The sequence below is a fragment of the Ictalurus punctatus genome, chromosome 1 (genome assembly GCF_001660625.3).
Source record: "Ictalurus punctatus breed USDA103 chromosome 1, Coco_2.0, whole genome shotgun sequence".
Lineage (NCBI taxonomy): Eukaryota > Metazoa > Chordata > Actinopteri > Siluriformes > Ictaluridae > Ictalurus > Ictalurus punctatus.
In genome coordinates, this window is record NC_030416.2 from 24,107,426 (window position 1) to 24,126,803 (window position 19,378).

The 19,378-nt window shown below is 41.8% G+C and overlaps 1 protein-coding gene across 1 annotated transcript in view; it reads right to left on the bottom strand.

Moving 5' to 3' along the window:
• Positions 1 to 3,205: 3,205 nt before the first annotated feature.
• Positions 3,206 to 19,378, bottom strand: part of emc2 (ER membrane protein complex subunit 2) — a 35,218-nt gene continuing 19,045 nt past the window's right edge. Inside the window, exons 6-11 of the mRNA XM_017476906.2 lie at positions 15,126 to 15,211; positions 14,906 to 14,965; positions 10,776 to 10,857; positions 10,442 to 10,552; positions 8,954 to 9,058; positions 3,206 to 3,862 (exon numbers count right to left, since the gene is read on the bottom strand). Coding sequence (XP_017332395.1) covers positions 3,776 to 3,862; positions 8,954 to 9,058; positions 10,442 to 10,552; positions 10,776 to 10,857; positions 14,906 to 14,965; positions 15,126 to 15,211 — 531 coding nt within the window. The 3' untranslated portion in view covers positions 3,206 to 3,775. The remainder of the gene's footprint in view (positions 3,863 to 8,953; positions 9,059 to 10,441; positions 10,553 to 10,775; positions 10,858 to 14,905; positions 14,966 to 15,125; positions 15,212 to 19,378) is intronic.

The window sequence follows — 19,378 nt, forward strand, 5'->3', positions numbered from 1 at the left end:
GACTTTCCTCTTGGTGAAAATCCTGTTGCAGCACAGTGACTCTCACACACTCACCAGCTTTTCTCTAGAATCTGGTCAATGTGGTGATGACATATGGTGAACCAATGATTAATATTGCTGTTGAGTCATCCACTGGGGTGAATCCACCAGGGGTTTAAATGTATAATGCAAAGCAGACATCTGTCCTACCAGCTTAGAATCACCTGCTTTCCATGAATAAACTTTCTAGGCCTATAGTTTGCCTTGAGAACATAATAAGGAGGCTTGCCCAAGATATAATAGTAAATGATGTATAAGAGATGGGATCCTGTTACTAGTACAAGCAAACTGCAGACACAAGATTAATACATTGAGTGAGGAAAAAAAACTTGTGTACCTTAGTTCCTCAGTTTAGTGAGACAGATGGGATGTAGACAGCATGAATTACTATTACATGTAAATTTATTACATTTACAGGCAGCATGGTGGCACAGTGGGCAACATTGCTACCTGAAAGCTCCAAGGTCCCCGGTTTGATCCTGAGCGTGGGTAACTCTCTGAGTGGAATTCTTCAATGTTCTTCCCTGTGTCCACATCGGTGTTCTCTGGGTTCTCCAGTTTCCTCCCACTGTATGGGATGAATGTGTGTGTGCGTAGTGCCCTGTGGTGGACTGGCGTCCCATTCAGGGTGTATTTCTCAGCTCATGCCCAGTGTTTCCAGATCCACCGCAACCTGGACTGTGATACAGTAGTTTGATTTTTTGTTTGTTTGTTTGTTTGTTTGTTTTTTAACAATTGTGCTAATAAATTTATATACCCCTTGCAGAATCTTCAAAATGTTAATTTACAAAAAATAAATAGATACATAAATGAAGGATCATAAAAATAGTATTTTGTTTTTTATTTAGTTCTGCCCTGAATAAGCTATTTCACATAGCAGATGTTTACATATAGTCCACAAAACACAATAATTGCTGAATTTACACAAATGAACCAGTTCAAATGTTTACAAATGCTTGATTCTTATTACTGTGCGTCGTTACCTGGATGATCTTCAACTGTTTTTATGTTTTGTACAGTAAGAGCCAAGGGGGATGTATATTGTTTTTTATTTTGTTTAAAGATCTTTTTTTTTTTTCCCCATTTAGTACTGGCCCTTCAGACACTACAAAAAAATATTTACATCTTTCCCAGAGGACAACATAATAATTTACCAACCCCCCCCCCCAATAATATGCAAATATTATTGATTAAAACATTTTGCAGATTCTGCAAGGTGTATGTAAATTTATGAGCACAACTATACATTTATAATATTTAAATGAATGACTATTAAATCCTTTTTATGGATTTCAGGAGTTAAATCATGCTGGTAAACTGTGCAAATGGTATAAATACACTATATAGCCAAAAGAATGTGGACCCCTGACCATGAATCTCATGTGTGAGGCACATGATTGTCTAGAATGTCTTTGTTTGCTGTAGCATTACAATTTCCCTTCACTGGAACTAAGGGGTCCAACCCTGCTCCAGCATGACAATGCACCTGAGCACAAAGCGAGCTCCATGAAGATATAGTTTGCCATGGATGGTTTGGAAGCACCGAGGGGGCCTACACAGAGCCCTGACCTCAAGCCCACTGAACACCTTTGAGAACCAACTGTTCCAGTTGCTCTTGTGGCTGAATGAGCACAAATAACCAAGCAACACTCCAAAATCTAGTAGGAAGGCTACCCAGAAGAGTGGAGGCTGTTATGGCAGCAAAGGAGGAACCAACTTCATATTAACGTCATGCCTTTGGAAAAGATGATCAAGAAGCACATACAAGTGTCATGGTCAGGTGTCCACATAGTTTTGGCCTTATAGCGTGCGCGGGACTCAGTCGCCGGGCTACATATCAACAATTTTCTCCTAGTATTTGCGGTCATATACTGTATCTGCTTTACTTGAAAATGTTTTGGTTTTCACATCATGACCTTTCAGTTTCTTGACGTCCCCATTTTGGAAACACCCTCCCTCCCCCTGACTACAGATGGCACCATTGCGTTAACTTTAGCCAGGTTTCAAAGTCTCAAACATATCATTCATACATCAAAGTGATTGACATGTTCTTTCACAACCCACTTACCAGCATTTAATGACCTTTACAAGAGAGGCCATTTACTTCCGCGTCCCTCAGGTGCCAAGGAGACAGGATCCACATGTAAAGATATTGTCTCTCAAGTCAAACATCCTCGATGGCTCTTCAAAAGGCGCACTTCAGTTCAGTGGTTTGTGTAAAAATAACCGCTCTGTCAGTCCCTGGGCTTTCACTGGCTTGGGTAGGATGGAATGTGGAGTTAAACACAGACACATCCACTGACCAAAGTATTAAAACTGACGTGTATATGGGTTTCACCGCTGCTACTTTGGGCTCTCGACCCCTTTACAACAACTCTGGCTTGCTGCGTGACAAAAAATGAGAAGCCATAAAGTCAACGCTCAACTTTTCCACCAGACTGGATGTAAAATTATGAGACAATTGCTGTGACTTAATAAACAAAGGAGATGGAAGTAGCAGCTGACCTTGCATGGGTGAATGAAAAAATAAGACCCTCATTTAGCCCCAAAGTGATTCAGCAATTACAAACCAAACCAGTGCGGTAGGAAACCAGACCTACTTTTCACAGCACCGCTCACGCTTGGTCTCTCAGAAGAGAAAGCTCTTTTAGTTTTATGTATCGGATATGTTCATGTGTTAATTAGTGGCAGAGCTTTGGTGCTTCCTGGTTTCCAGAAGTTCCAGTTGGATGATCAGTCTATAGAGCTAGCTGTGAATCAGCCTGACCTTCTTTTTAATGAGAGGTAACATAAGTGCTCCAACAGATGCCTCCACACTGTGGGTTATGGTACAGCCTTAGTTTTGCCTCTCTAGAAATAGTTAGCTGAGGGTGGATTACATGAACATGGTAATAGTGATTATTATTCTCTTTATTACAGTTATCAACACAGTGGTCTGAGGGTGGTCTGATGTGAAAAGTTGGTTAGAACAGGGAGCACTGTGTTCAGGCTCTTAACTTCTGCTCCTTTATTATGTGGAAAGATGATGATCTACCAAGCAAGGAGCAGCTGGTCAACTCAAAGGACTTGCCAAGCAACCTTTAAAAAGGGGGAAAAGAAATGAAAGGGGTGATGCACACTTCAACAGTCATGTCCTACATGGAACCGATCATGGAGACACTGAAGCTTATGCATGTTTAAATAGTGAAGTTCTTTAATTAGAAGGACAGGTGACCAAAATGGACACAAGCCATATATTACAAATGACAGCACACATACACATTTTCAGTCTAAACCACACCTGGCCTTCCAATAAACATCATTCACTGTCTATTCACATTAGCACACCTGATTTTATATTAATCATCTATCTGTACTGTTAAAAACACTATTAGCCCACCCAGGCATTGCTCATGATTCTGCATACCACCTATATACACCTGTGTGCGTTACTTCCCCAGTTCATGACCTTTCAGCCCTTGATGGGTTGTTTTAAGACTGACAGATTTATAATAAAAGAAACATGTGGAACGTCTGGGGGTCCTTAAAGCCTGGACTATTGGACAAGCAAGGACTGTAAGGGGGGAAAAAAAAACAAAAACAACAAAATAAAAAAAACAACAGAGCGGGAGAATGTGGTGGGGGCGGTCGGGGTGGTCCGCGCCGATCCGCATTGTGGGTGGTGCTGGGCTGCAGTGTGCAGGGAGAGCTGCCATGCTGTTGTGGTGACCGAGGCTAAGGAGGAGAGAGTTGAGGCTTAGGACATGGTGATCTGCATGGACTCCAACATCTCCTCTACCGCCTTCATCGAGCATTTGTTCTCCTTCTTCCCACGGCCGGCGAGCTGAGAGACAGAGGAGAAGGGGAGAGAGGGGGATTGACAGAGAATAAAGAGTTGAGGCAAGGACATATGGTCAGCCTAATTCATAATAGTTCTCTACAGATCATGGTTTAACACAAACTTTGTGGTTCATTGGATTCAACAGGAAAGCGAGATCATCTTACAAATAGGTTATGTTAAATGACAAGTATTTAAAAACATTCTATATATCTCATTGCACATACCGGATTCCAAGTTTCAAAGGATGAATAATGTGTCAAATGAATTCAGTTAACTGACGCCATAAACTTGCAATAACTTGCTGTTTAGTGCCAGCTCTCTGACCCCTGTGGATTCTCCACTGACGTGGCCTAATTGAGTTGCTAAGTGAGTCTCAGAGGTCAGCGTTTCTCTCTTCCTTTGCCCTACGTAGGGAACAATGTATGGAGGGAACAAATCTTAATGAGTCAGGCGCTTATTGGTCTATGGTTATTTGCCCAAACATGCCACCTCTCACATACACAATTTCTCCATCCAGTATGACTCATCCCAAGAAACCCTAAGAACTCCTCTGCTCTATTAATAAAGGACAAAAATGACCACTTCAGCCACGCCACAACCTTCCATATCCCTCCACCCAGCCATACTGTGGACCCATAAAAATTAGGCCAAAGGCCCTGCACTCAATTTCTCCTCATTAGCCTTTCTGAGAACCATACTGAGAAACTGAGGACATATGCCCACTGCTTAGCTCAGCACTTACTCCAATTGAGGTGTGTGTGTGTGTGTGTGTGTGTGTTACAGCTGTGGGTGCGCTGGCACTAGCCAAGGAGAGGAGCATGAGCTAGAGTGAACTCACTGGGTAAACAGCGCTAGAAACAGACAGAGCATGGCTGAGCACACTGCAGTGCTGTTTCTGGACGGACACACACATTTCTCTGCTTCCTCACTGATATCTCATTAGCCCCAGAGGAATAGAGGAATAGTACTCCTCCCCACCTTCCCTCATCACACAAACACTATGAAAAATGGTATTGCCTCACTGGGAAACCTTGCTGGATAAATATTCTGATGTGCGACATGGACACATTACTGCTTTCTCTGACAAGCGAGCGTCTTAAAGTCTAGAGCCTTACTGTCCTAATGCAAGTATTTCTTAAACACACTAAGCCTTAACATAACTATAAAAGATGATTTTAGCTCTCAATAGGGCTGTTACAGTGTCATAGTTCCCAAGTCCTATTTGGATTGGACTGGTTTTACATAGGGAGCTGGAGTAATATAATTATTACTGGAGTGTCTCTGGGATTTTAGTCATGTCCATATCAGTTTTGGTAATTTTTTATGGACTGCGTGTGCACGTCTTGAAAGATTACATTGTATAATAATGCATTATATATGGGATAGATAGATATATATCTCCAAACTGACACGTTGGTAACAATTCCATCATATCCTGTGGGAAAAGAGGTGTTTTGAGCTGTTTCCTTCAGTATGAAGCAACTACAAGAAGTGCTCTTTTCTATCGTCTCACACTGGAACCAAGTACTGGCTGAGTTTAAAGAATGTAAAAAGACTTGTCAGAGATGTGATGAGGTGTTCTAGGTACGGTTTGTCCTTTTTACCAACAGATGCAGCATTCGCTGGAAAAAACCCAGGGCTCAAACTATCCATCAATTCTTTTTCCGTACCGCTTATCCTACACAGGTTTGCGGGAAGCCTGGAGTCTATCTCAGGGAACTTGGGGCACAAGTCGGGGACACCCTGCCTCTTGCAGGGTACACTTGTATACACATTCACACAATACAGACAAGTTGGGAATGCCTACAGCCTACAACACATATCTTTGGACTGGGGGAGGAAACCTCCCCCGAAACACGGGAAGAACATGCGAGCTCTGCGCACACAGGGCGGAGGCGGGATTCGAACACCCAACCCTTGAGGTGCTGTGTATGATGTCCCCCTTTCTCCTGCCTAGGTATGCTACGTCCTACCTTGAGTTTGTGAAGGGTGCTATACAAATAAAATATTATTGTTATTATTTTAAAAACTCAATATTTACCATGTTGTCCACATCCTGTGTAAACCACTTTCATCCAATAATTCGTAGTGATTTTTTTTTTTTTTTTTTTACTAGAATTGGTCCTGCATGGAAGCAGGGGGATATGATATTTATAAATAAATGAGTCTATACAGGATTTTGAGGTATTTGTTTGTGATAAAAAATGCTTTTTTACAAATGTTTTGGCTCCCCCCCTTCAGAAAACTACTTCAATTGGGGAAATTGCAATTGCGCGAAATTGTTTTGCACAGTCTTTCGCAGTTATGTTTGTTGGTAAATGAGACCTTTTAGGTGTACTCGTGTGAACTGAAGACGGCTTGCTCTGAATTTGCGTTGTCATGACGTCACTCAAATATGACGTCTTTGGCCCGAATATGGAGAAAAGCTGCGGTAATTTTGAAAAATGCCAAGGTCCTCAGAATATTGTGGAGTTTGAATCGGGAAATCCTGGAGGGACCGATGAATATTAAGTACACTGATCCAATTTGAATGAACACTATCTCTGGACCATGTCCCATCACTTCATATGCTCCGGGTGAAGAAGAATCCAAAGCTGCATTCACTTTCAATGAGACACCATCAGCATGACAGAAACGTGAGCAGAACAATTTAATATTAGCCACCATTTATTGCACTCAAGTCTTGTCAAGTACAAATAAAGTATTGCAAAAATGTTAGGACATGGAATATACTGCCTTCCACAGTTAAAACTCTTTATAGCCCTTAGTCATGGAAAGCCTATTGAAGTGTGCTGCAATTATATCCAGGCAATATTCTCTCTTTTAGCCTGGGGAACATATTACTGAACTGAGAGAAGAGCCGTGTCATTTAAAACGTATTGGAAATCACAGAAGAAGCCATGTCACTACAATTTTCACTGACGTCCTAATAACGTTTTTTTTTTTTAGTGAATCTCTTCCAGTGATTCAGAATGCTGCAGCGCTCCTCGTCTTCAACCAGCCCAAGAGAACCCATGTCACACCCCTCTTCATCTCCCTCCGCTGGCTTCCTGTAGCCGCCCGCATCAAATACAAGGCCTTGATGCTCAGACCTTGTCTGGAACAGAACCCTCCTATCTCAAATCTCTCCTGAAGTTCTACGTTCCCTCTCGCAATCTGCGAACAATCAACGACCGACGTTTAGTAGTTCCCACTCAGCGTGGCGCAAGGTCCCTTTCCAGATCCTTCACGCTAACTGCTCCTCAGTGGTGGAAAGAACTTCCAATCTCAATCCGGACTGCAGAAGACCCACCTCTTCCGTGAACACCGAACCAACTCATTAAAATAAATAAATAAATAAATAAAAATAAAAATAGCACTTACACCTCTACTCTGTGCACTTTGCTGCTTCTGGAACTCAATTAATAGATCTTGTATGGTAGCACTACTTGTATTGTTCTCTGCTTGATATCGCTTTGCTTGTATTTTTCTCATTTGTAAGTCGCTTTGGATAAAAGTGTCTGCTAAGTGAATAAATGTAAATGTAACTGTTGTAACGGTTACTAGTATGTCATTCTGTGACTTACTGCCCCGACTCTCCCATCACATAAAGGCAGGATAAGCACCAGGTAGGCGGCTCTGTAAACTTCGACGTTGCCACGCCTTAAAACATCCATCAAGCTGAAATTACACTTCTTAATGATAAGAGGTCATTTAACATCTTTTTCAAAAGACACATCAAAGCATGACGGACAAATCCTTCTCTTCAAAAAGAGTGTACAGACTAGTGAAAGCTCAGCTCTCTGACTGCAAAAAGTAACGACATGGAAAATGTCACATGTAAAGTGCAAGCGGTATGCGCCGCAAGTGGATTCTTTTGAAAGGTAGAGCAATCGCACCCTATATTTCACACCTCGCCTAATTCATCTAAGGTAATATAGACAAGTAGAACAGTGAAGTAGTGTGCTTGTTACTCTTCTCACATGAATATCCAAGTATTCCCTCCACCACCAACATCAATGCCTGAGGCACATCAGCTTTTAATATGCTCAGGGAAAAAAAAAAAAAAAAAAAATATATATATTACTCTGAAATGGTTTTGTGTTAGCCAAAGTTCATGTTGGATAGGGGAGTAGATTTTAACTCATCTCCGAGCGGGCCAATTTTTCCCCAACCCTCATATGACTTTGTACGCAAAAACAGTGTCATCCTAAACCGGTGGCCTTTTCTTTAAATCCAGGTTTCCTATCAGATTCAAATAAATGGTTCCAACTGACAATGCACTGATACGGAGAGTGGAGAAGTGAAGGAGTAAGATTAATATCAGTTATTTTTAGTGAGGAAATTCTACCTGCCACCCGCTGACACTGTAATATGCATCATGAGATTATGAGATCGAGAATACTTTGGGGAGATGGAAAGAATGAGGAATGAGCTTCAGGAGCAGAGGATAGCCGGGCTTACTAGTCTGATACACATAGGTGTAAAAGTAAATGGCTGTAATCAGTCACATAACCCCTCGTTCTTAAATGTTCTTCATTTACACTAATCGTTTCTCAGAGGAAAAGTCAGACATCACTAAGAGGATAACATAACGCTGAAACTCCCTCTAACCACAAGAAAATGGGGAATGTGGATTTTTAACAGGAGTCCCCATAACACAGGAGGTACACTATAAGTGTGTGTGGGCGGAATAAGGCCTTCTTTATTACACAAGCTTAAATTAAGTAATGTATGTTGCCCTGATGGCAGTTGCTATTTCTATTAAATGTACATTTATTCTCCATGTGCCATAGCAACAGCATAAACCATCTGAGCAGCACTTCAGTTTTTCCTTTCCCAGTATCCCTACTCCTCTCTGCTATTTACTGATGTTAGTGGTACATATTTTCCTCTCACCGGGGCCTCGACACCAGAATTTGGCACAGGCTGGTATGATTCATGCCGAGGGGGAATCAATAGCAGTGCTTTCACAAACATAGAACAGCTGTGTAACAAAACGCTGGGCCATGTGGGCTTAAGTCAACACATTAGCTGAGCCTGGCCTGGGCAAGAGTGCCGAGAGTGGATCCAATGTGTAGGCAGAGTAGAGAACGGCGACTGTATGTGTCTCACCTGATAGGCTCTGTTGATCTGAGAGGCAGCCCAGGCAGCATACTTCACATTGTCCTTTTTTACCTTTGCGCTCACTTTAGGGCTACTGGCTATGTGACTCGCTGACTAGAAGGTGAGAAAGATAAAGAGCAAATCAGAAACAATGGAAATAAATAAATAAATAAAAGAGAATCAAAAATCCACAACAAATATGAAGAATAAATATATACATGGATCAACAGAGCGCGAGAGCGGGAGGGAGAGAGAAGCTGCTCGGTTTAAACAAGCATCAAATCATGGAAGGTAAAAAGCTCAGATGCCACACCATGCTAGTCTTTAGAGGGAGGAAAAAATGAGTGTTTCCCTGCTGATTGCACTAAAAGCCCTGCACCATGTTCTTTAATGCAGCCTCGTTTCTCCAAACGCAGAGATAAATGGTGCTGACAGGGACACGAATGTTTGGGAAGCGGCATGTGGCTAGTGCGGTGCAGTGTGAATCATACACTCCACGCCACCCAAAGCTCACTCCTTGACAACCACAAAGCCCGTATCGCTCCCATGTTTCTGCAGCCAGTCGCACACGGCAAAACCCAGAGCAGCCCATGAAAGTCCTCTCTGTGGATATGCTGAAATGTTAACTGCACACTAATCAAATAACCCCTCCGGGTCTGGCACAGTGTGGTATGATTTTTAACCTCAAATATCACCTTTAAGCAAGACACTTTGTCAGAAAGAGAAATGTAATGCTCCTGTGTGTGCCTGTTACTAATATTAGGTACAACACTCTACATACTAAGACAATGTGGGGCACTGGGACTATCAGAGAACCTCAACACACGCAGAAAACAACAGTGTGGAAGCCAGCTGGATGAGTAAAGCGCAGCGAGTGCCAACAGAGGACGTCTATTCCTCGTTCCTTGCATGCATGTGACACATGCTGATAGCACATCAAAGCAGCGTGACTGCCTGAGCCATGTCTGAAATCCTGCGACAGTCATGCGTGTACGTGTGTGCGGAAGAGAACAGTGCACGCCTGTGTGTGGTTCCCCACATGCCCTCTGCCTTCCTTCTACTCCCAGCTGGCTATTTGTGTTCCTATGTCAGGAGTCACTTACAAATGATGCATTGGTGTTAATGGACAACTTCCTGTTTAAATAAATACGCAGATGAAAGGCTTATTCAGCGCAGATACGTCCTAAGCTGAGCAGCTGGTCCATGTTGGACAGAACAGCGGCCGGCTCTCTTCCGTTTGTTTTACTGTCCAGAGTTTATTTATCATCATCGTAACATAAACATGAAAAAGCCTGAAAAGTCCACAGCGTTACGTTACAGAAATGATGCAGAGAGAGGCTTTTCCAAGGTAAGGGGCAGGAACAAGGTCTGAGTCAGCAGTGACCAGTCATTTCTGAGGCATAAAACATCTCTGCTCCTCTAGCACAACCTCAGTGTGCCAGGAGGAGAAGGAGGTGGTGTTTGTTTTCTTTAGCTTTGGTGCAAGTTGTGACTCACCATATACAGGCCAAACAAGGCCCTCATGTTTCTGTTGTTCAGCTTGAGTGCCTGTGCAAAATACTTCCTGGCCAGCTCCAGGTTCTCTGGCCCCCCCTGGGTGTATTTCACCTAGAAGGGAAAACAGCACAGATGCACTCGTAAGACCAACATGACACCTGAAGAATTGCGTGACAGCTGGAGGGTATAATCTCATCGTTATGAACAGTAAGCTGGACCGGTGCAGACAGTCTCATGCAATGGAGAAGAGTACAATACAACTCGGTTCAACTAAAGCCAGGCAAACATACTGACAGACAAGCATGGGGATAAAACAAGCTGTCAGTTACGGTACCTCTGCATACTGCTCACAGTACAGGTGATTGTGTGGGTTGGTCATCATCAGCTCCTCCAGACAGAAAGCTGCTTTAGCATAACTAACAGAGCACAGACCAAACAAACAAACAAAAAAATTAATAAGGCATACAGAAATATCATACTGCACAGAAATGCACTGCTGTATACTGGTATCAGTATACAGCCTAGTGGCTTCTGGAACAGAAGAGGTTTTCGACTTGCTGAAAAGCAAGAAAATGGCTCTGCCCAAGGTTTTCCTTTTATCAGCCTTTAAAGGACTGATGGAAAAGTGTGCACGAACATCCATATGGTGAAATGATGGATGTAGCTTTGCATTAGCACTGGCAATTCTGGCCTATTCCCCCCAATCTCATCTGTTCTTGGAAACTGATGAGGAGAAAGCAGACAGTGTGAGAGATCTACCACATTTCTAGGCACATAGTATCAATCTGTCTGCCTTTTCCCTCCAGGCTTAATACTCCGTCTTGAGGTCACTGCCGAGCAGCGGCGCACTGTGTGTCACTTTCAGATGAGATCACTTCTTTCTGCGAGTTGCTGAGCTATGTACTCCAGGCTAATCTGCAACCACTTCATGTCTTACAGACACTTTCCCCTCCATGGGCTCGATCAGAGAGGACGATGGAATTCTCGCATACTAGACACAGACTTTCCAACTGTTCCCTCCCACAAATAATCAAATCATTTTACAGCGTAATGCCCCACAAAAGACTTACATGACAAACCCGCAACACACAAACAGAGCCAGACTATAGTGTCCAAAACTTGCAGATGACTTTAAGGGGTTGGTTAAAGGCTTCAGAGCCTCAAGAGTCCCCCGTGTTTTCAGATACTCCGTACGGGATCATTTTTCTCATCTCGGCTTGTAGATTTCCAGGGACTCATTGGTTTTATCAAACCATACCAATCAAAATCAAGCACTGGAGACTTACAGTCAGAAGTCTACATCTTGGTTCTTTTCTTACCAACCAAAATAAAAAAATATTTTAAGAAATAGTTTGGTCTAATCTATTTCAAAGGAAATTTCTTCATTTTTAATATATATATATATATATTTTAAATAGATATGTGTTATTTGTATCCCACCAGAGTTAGAGAAGCATATTTGCGTTGATTAATCAAGAGCTAATTTTTCACAAATCAAACAAATCAAACAAATTACCAAGGAGTGTAAACTAGAATTACATTATTTATTTATTTTATCTATATATTTATTTTAATGTCAAAAGGGGAGAAAAATAAAAATAAAATAGAATAATAATTTTGCCCTTTCCAGGGCAAAATCTTAATCTAGGATATGGCTAATTACAAAAACCATTTACATTTATGTGTAGTTGGGGAAGTTGATCAGTGTTGCATTTAGCTGGTTTAAATACTTCACTGCACCAAACCACCACTATTACATACTGGTGCTTTTTTTGTTTGTTTGTTTGTTTTACTCATCTCCAAACAGTTGACTGCAGTACTTCTAGAGGAGATAACCGAAACATACTCTTCGTTAAATGTATAAAGATCCCCAGATAAGAATAATAATCCGCTTGTGTCATTTCTTTCCTAATACTTAGCTACACAAAAGCTGTTTCAATAAAAAAAAAAAAATTCAATAATAGCCCCATCTTGTGGAGAATCTATTACCAGCTCATCACTCAAAACGCTGAACTCTTGTATTTCATCCAACAGCCACAAAAGGGTCAATTAAAATCTTTAAATAAATAAATAAATAAATAAATAAATAAATAACATCTACGAATAGGAGTTATACTGTACAATGTTAATAGGTGGCACACGTGAACAAATCTAATGTATAAATCAATTGAGGTTGACTTATGCCAAATGTCCACGTTAGACCAGCGGTCACCAACCCTCTTCCTCTTCTACATTCCTGCAGGTTTCATCTTCAACCAAAATCTAAACACACCTGTTTTAGTTGATCAAGAACTTCTTTAAGGCAATGATTAGATGGTCAGGTGGGCACGGTTATGGTCTTCAGGAAGGCAGAAGAACATTATTGTGATATGAAATTGTCATGTATAAATAAATAAATAAATTTTTAAAAAGATATTTTAAAAGCAACAAAATTTATTTCTGCCTTGGGGTGGAGTAAAAAAAAAAAAAAAAAAAAAAAAAAGTTCTTTGGGGGGAATAGCACTGGCATTACTTCCTCTCACGACATGAACAGTCTATCAGATGATTTGGAGTATGTTTAAGAGACATCAAAGATCAGAGAAGGGGGCAGACAGTGAAGGAGGGAGGGAGAGAAAGAGAGAGAGCACGAAAGAGACTGAGGGTTAACAAAGAAGTGGGGAACAGGCCATTCGGAAGGTTGCAGGCTGCTTGCAATTACCACTTCCTTTCCATAAAGACTTTCAGATGTGCTCCTGCCATGGCCCAGGCTGCAGAAGAGTGGAGAGAGGGAGGGAGGGAAGGAGGAGTGGAGGAGGAGAAGCGATCAGGAGAAGCGATCAGCACACGCCACAGAGCTCAATATACCCTACCTGAGCTTCGGAGTGCTTGATGCCAATTTCACACTACATGACTTTAAGACACAAAATGATAACGCCAGCATGCCAAGCACTTATGGGCTTCATTAGAGGGGGTTAATTCTATCAACATTAAATCTACATTTACAGCATTTGGCAGGCGCCCTTACCCCGAACAACCTACAGAAGTGCTTTATAGTTTCCATCAAACACACATCCTCATGCTGGTACAAATAGTTCAGGATCTAAGAACACTATCAAACTAAAACCTTGTTAAGAGGTGAGGTAGTACGGTCACAAAAACAGTACAAATCAATTGTTTTAAAAGTTAGTGCTTATACCAGAGCTGTACCTGCTACCACAGCTGTAGCACTGAGGATTATAGCACTATATCAAAACACAGACACCCTTCCTCAGTTTTAATTGTTGTGTGGGATGTGCATTTCTAGAAAAAGTACGCGAAGATATTTAGACTTTTATTGTAGAAGCTGCCAAAAGTACATAAAATTCGCCTGCATATATTCGGTTGGCAAGCAGGGCACTAAAGAGATATAGCGGGAGCATATTTCTCAACAACTTAGCCCATCAGGTCTTGTTTTTACTGGCTGGGAGAGCAAGTGCCACCACCTTCTCCTGGGAATTTCCCCTCGCTCGCTCACTCTCTCTCTAAACAGCGTGGAAACGAAAGGTGATAATGCACAGCTTGCAGGAAGAGGAAAGGAATGGAGGGGGAGGGGGAAAAATGTGACCTAAAAGAAAGAAAAGAAAGAAAACCAGGGGTCAAAAGAGAGAAATTGACACACATGTAGACAGGGGGTTGTCAGAGTGAATGGTGTGATATTAGAAAAGTTGGACTAAGCGAGACGGTAATCCTCTCACCCCTGGATTTCCTCTGGCCACTACAGCAATAAAGCCCTTAAACAAAAACACGAGCTAGCCAATATACAACCCCCTCACTGGGCTCCCGAATTCCTATAGGCTGCACCCTCTAACCACGGTGACCATCTCTCCCACACCCACCCAAACACACACATACTCACAGGCAAAGTGAAAAACAATTAAAGAGGGATAGAGAAGAAGTGACACAAACAAAACTATTTTCCTACAATGTTTATGTCTGGCAGACACGAACCCCTGGCAACACAGATATCAAAGAAGGGGGAGTTTTATCCTAAGAGTATGAAAGAGGGCTTAAGGAGCAAATCCTTTTAAAGCCCTACTCCATGTGACAATCAGATCCCGAGCTCAATGCAGGCCTCTGACCGAGACTAGATTGGCATTTCTCTGGATTTCCCTCGGGCTGTCCCACAACCCCTCAGGATGCAGTGCTCATCAACTGAAGGATTCCCTCAGACTGACATCCTGATAGCGAATCTGAACCCTTATACAGAGGATGTGAGATGTTTAGATGGTCATCACAAAAACAGCTTACAGACATCAAATTAAGTCACACCGTCACCATTATTTACACAGAGAGGACAGGTCAGTTTGGTATAACTCCTGAAATTTCATTAACAGCTTTGCTGACCTCTATTAGCAGTGTGAAATAACAACGAAATAAGCCTTGTTTTCATATGCTAAAACGACTACCAAACACACCAACTACAGATAAGAGATCAATTGTCATTACTCATGTTCGTTGATGTAGAGTTCTGACAGCTCATGCCATGCTTCCTGGTCTCCCACAAACCTGCAAGACAAAGTGACAGTTAGGTTCTTTGCCAGACAAAAGCAGGGTTACGGAAGGGCTCAGGGGCAAGCTCAATCAAAAGGCAAAGCCCCTTTTAATTAAAAAGTGGAGGGGAAGGGGAGGAGAAAACGGGGCCCAAATCCGCTTGTAAAACACTCACTGCTCCAGATATTCATTGAGCGCACGGATGGCCTCATTGCTCCTGCCCTGTGCTCGCAGAATGGAGATCTTGCGCTTCCTCGCTGCCTGTGGAGACACATCGACAGAGGATTAAGCGCTCTGAAGCTTCAAGTGTTTGGCAGAAAGAGAGAGAGAGAGAAAGGACACAAGAAAGCAAGCAAGGACGAGATGTGTAAATGATCAGGGAAGTGCTGGAGTGACCTGCTGGAATGTGCACTTTCACCTCCCTGTCCATGCTACATACTGATCAAGCTTATTCACAGAGGTCAAATCAACATTTCGGTGAAACCGTTATTCAAACAGAAAAATAACAGTGTTGAACTGCAGCTAAAAACTTTGTAATGCACTTTATTAAATCACAGCGACGTTCCAGATTACGGACTGTAAAGACTTTATTGGGGATGCTCAGACATCATGAGCTTGCTACTTAGGAATGGGGAACATTTAGCCAGACCAGATAAGTGGTGACTCATCATGTTTAAGTGGAGAAATTAATATATTAATCTAAAGCTCAGGCCAGCATGAGCCCATGCGCTCCTTAGGCTTAGCTTGCATCAGCCCCACATCACGTTTTTTTTTCCTCTTTAATTCAGAAGCGACCTTCGGGCGGATAAGACTCCCATCAATCTAAATCATAGTGCATTGCGAATGCTTCCATGACCTTTCCAGGAGTTTTTAATATATATATATATATATATATATATATATATATATATATATAACATTACACACACACACGTACAAGTGCAGCTTTAACCATGGAAGTGTGCAGTCTTGCCACATAGATTATTTATGGACTGGCATTTGATAGTGGCTCTTCCTCACTCCCACACTGCAGACCAGACCCTGTTGCGCAGGGCATGAGTCACATCAGAGCAGCCATAAATCTGAAACTGTTCCGACACTGTTGCCACTCCAAATCCACTTATCCATCACAAAGGCAGGCACAGCCACCAGCTCTGCTGAGTGCACCAGGCTGAGACGTTGTGCTGACAGACACACACACACACACACACACACACACACACACACACACACACACACACACACTTCAAAAGAACTTCATATGGAGCACCCAAACTGAAACCCAATACCTAATTAGGCCATCAAAGGACAGACAGCAACAGATGATCTATATGGAGTACTGACATGTTAGTACACCCAAATCTGTGGGTTCCTGGTAATGTTGGCAATACATGAAGTTAGTTTAATGAACTGTAAATATATTCTACAAAGCACAAAATGAGCCACTGTGCTGCGTTTTACCTTCTTCCTTCCAGAATGACGGAGACTGATTGGAACATGTAAAAACGTGTTAAACACATCACTCTCCCAGAGGTAACAATTTCGAGAAGGCTGACCATGTCATTGTCAGCACTCTTTCTGAATTAGCACTTGAAAGGCTTCATACTGAGGAGATGGGTGTTTATAGCTGCTCTCCTGTTTCTACAGGCCCACAGGCCGAAGGCATGACGCAGCCATTTTCGTCCTCCCTTACAGAAAAAGGCATTGATATGGATGAAACAAACTACTGGGATTTTAAAATCTTGCTCTCTCGTCAATTATGGATTCGAACTTTCTTTAACTCTCCACCATAACTAGACTGCGGACCGTAATGCTTCTTTCAGTGGGTATTAAGGAGGAGTCAGCACTGCTTTCGGCACCTAAAATAGTTCATAACCAAATTGTGGTTTTGCAATTCAATCAAATACAAAGGTTAATAATTTACTAGTTATTAATGCACTGTACACGTGGCCAAAACTCCAAAAATCCAAGTTATGTTAATACAGTGCAAAGATGAAAGATTTATTGGAAAACAAACTCTTCTGAACCAGTGTCACTGACTTACATCAAGTTTAGTGCTTTTTAATAACCATGTGGGTGAGTAGCGCCCACACATGATTGGACAAGCATCTCGATTTAGTTCAGCACAAATCCTCTTGTAGGAAACCGAAGCTTGCAAATGATGCATCGTTCAACAGATCTATTCTATTTAATATTACGGGAATTTTCGTTGACCTCATATGCTTTGTCAATTACAGATCGAATGAGAGGGCTGAGGTGTTAAGCAATCTGAACCGTTATTCAATCTGAACAAGCTAATTAAGTTACATTTGAATGTATTGAAGTAATGGTCATAATACCGAGCGATTAAGATCAAGTGAGTGAGCACTTCAATGTGTAGAGAAAGGAAGCAAAAGCAAAATGGTATACAAGAGCAAAGGAGAATTTTCTCTAGAGCGTTGCTGTAGGTATTGGAACACAATAAATAGTGGAAGGGCTAACGCATAGTTCTAACATATTTTAGACACCGCCATGGCACAGAAGCCTTGAACAATTTTTTGTTGATTCAACAATTTTGGTTAATGGGTACCACATCTATTCTACAGCCTATAATTACAACAGCTCAGTTTCCAATCTCAGCTCTGCATGTTGGGATGCCTCACAAGTCTTCACCGTAGTCGCCAATTTTCCGCCATTTTCTTGGATCATCCTCTCCCTTCTCACATTCCACGATGAGAAAATAGTGTCCAGATAAGTCTAACCCAAACCAACAAAGACAGGTAGCCCAGATGATGTCACCCACTCCCATACCACAATCTCTGCTGCCCATCTGCCAGCCAGCCCATCTGTTAGGCAGAGTTTTGGATTGTGGGAAAAAATACATGGGCTGGTGGACATCGCAGCACAGCCCTATTTTGTTCCATTCCCGCCCACAGGTTTGAGGACACAGAATCTAATGGGAGGTGGCGGGTGTTTTGGACATCAGGAAATTTGCTGATCCTATCACAGAACTCTGGGCTGTACCTCAATTTGTCAGAAGAGTTCACAGGGCACCTGCCTATTAACAGAACGTTCCCATTAGTTGGTGATTCTTACCCAGCTTACGCCAGATATGGAGGACAGAACTTAATCAGTTTTTATCTGCACGGATTCTGACAGAGTAAAACAGTGCCTGGAACAGCACCTCCCTACCTCAACACTCTCCTTGAGGTTTATGTTCCCTCACACAACCTGCAATCAGTTAACAGCTGAGGCCTGGAAGTGTCTACCCAGCGAGACATGAGGTCCCTTTCCAGAATCTTCAAACTGACTGTCCCTCAGTGGTGGAATGAACTTCCAAACTCAATCCGGACCGCAGAATCCGTCACCATCTTCAAAAAAATGCACCTCTTCCGTGAACACGTACCTAACCCCTAACATGCCTAATAACTTATACATCTGAGAGTTTTGTTTAGCAGGTTCGATGTTTCTCGTGATGTTTCTTTTTTGGTTCAGCTAGAACTTTGAGAAATGTTAGGTTTAAGTGACTGAGCCATCTCTAAATATCTACTGCATGGCTTTGAGGTGTATTCTGGATCGTTTTAAATCATTTCATTGTATTCCATTTTTGACACTACTTGTACAATAAATGAATAATATTTGAATAATATTTAAATGTATTTAGGGCCAAAATAAAATAACACCTTTCTGCCTGTTATTGACCAGTAAACTTATCAAGTTACCTTTTGAAAGATTTTCATATAAATGGTCTGTTTTTGGGCAATCATTGCACATTTCATGATTGCTGTACTTCTTAAATTACTATACTCTAGTGTTGAGCAACTTTTACAGCAGTATATCTTCCATCTGATTCAGAATAAGATTACATAAATCAATTAAAATATCTTTTTTTAAACCATATACTCTAGCCACATCTACTTACATTTAACCTCCAAATGACCTCCATAACAGGCCAACACAATTTCTCCATATTTTTAACAAATCATGGATGGCTCAGAAAGAACACAATGTCTTCAGAGAGTTGATTAGTAAATATGATTAGGTAATGCACATTACATCACATGTTCAATTTGGACAGTACGTGGAAAAAAAAGGAAACAGGTTCCCTCAAGTGAACGTATTAGGTTAATGCCTTTTAAATGTTAGCAGAGGAACAAAAGGATGTACAAATGCCAGATTGTAGAGAAGGAAAAAAACGGACACTATCCGTTTTGCATTAGTAATCTTGAACTCCCGTTTGTTCAATGTGTTTGCAATTTAATCATGGGAATCGGGACGGTGTCTCGGTTGACTAGCCTGAAAAACAAACAAAGAGGCTTGCTTGTTTTCCAAACGGAAAAAGAGTGATGGGGTCTATATGGGCCAAAAGAAGCAGATAGTCAAATAAATACCAACAGTAATGATATAATGAAGGCAAGTGGGATTGAGGACAGGCAGTGAGCGAGATGC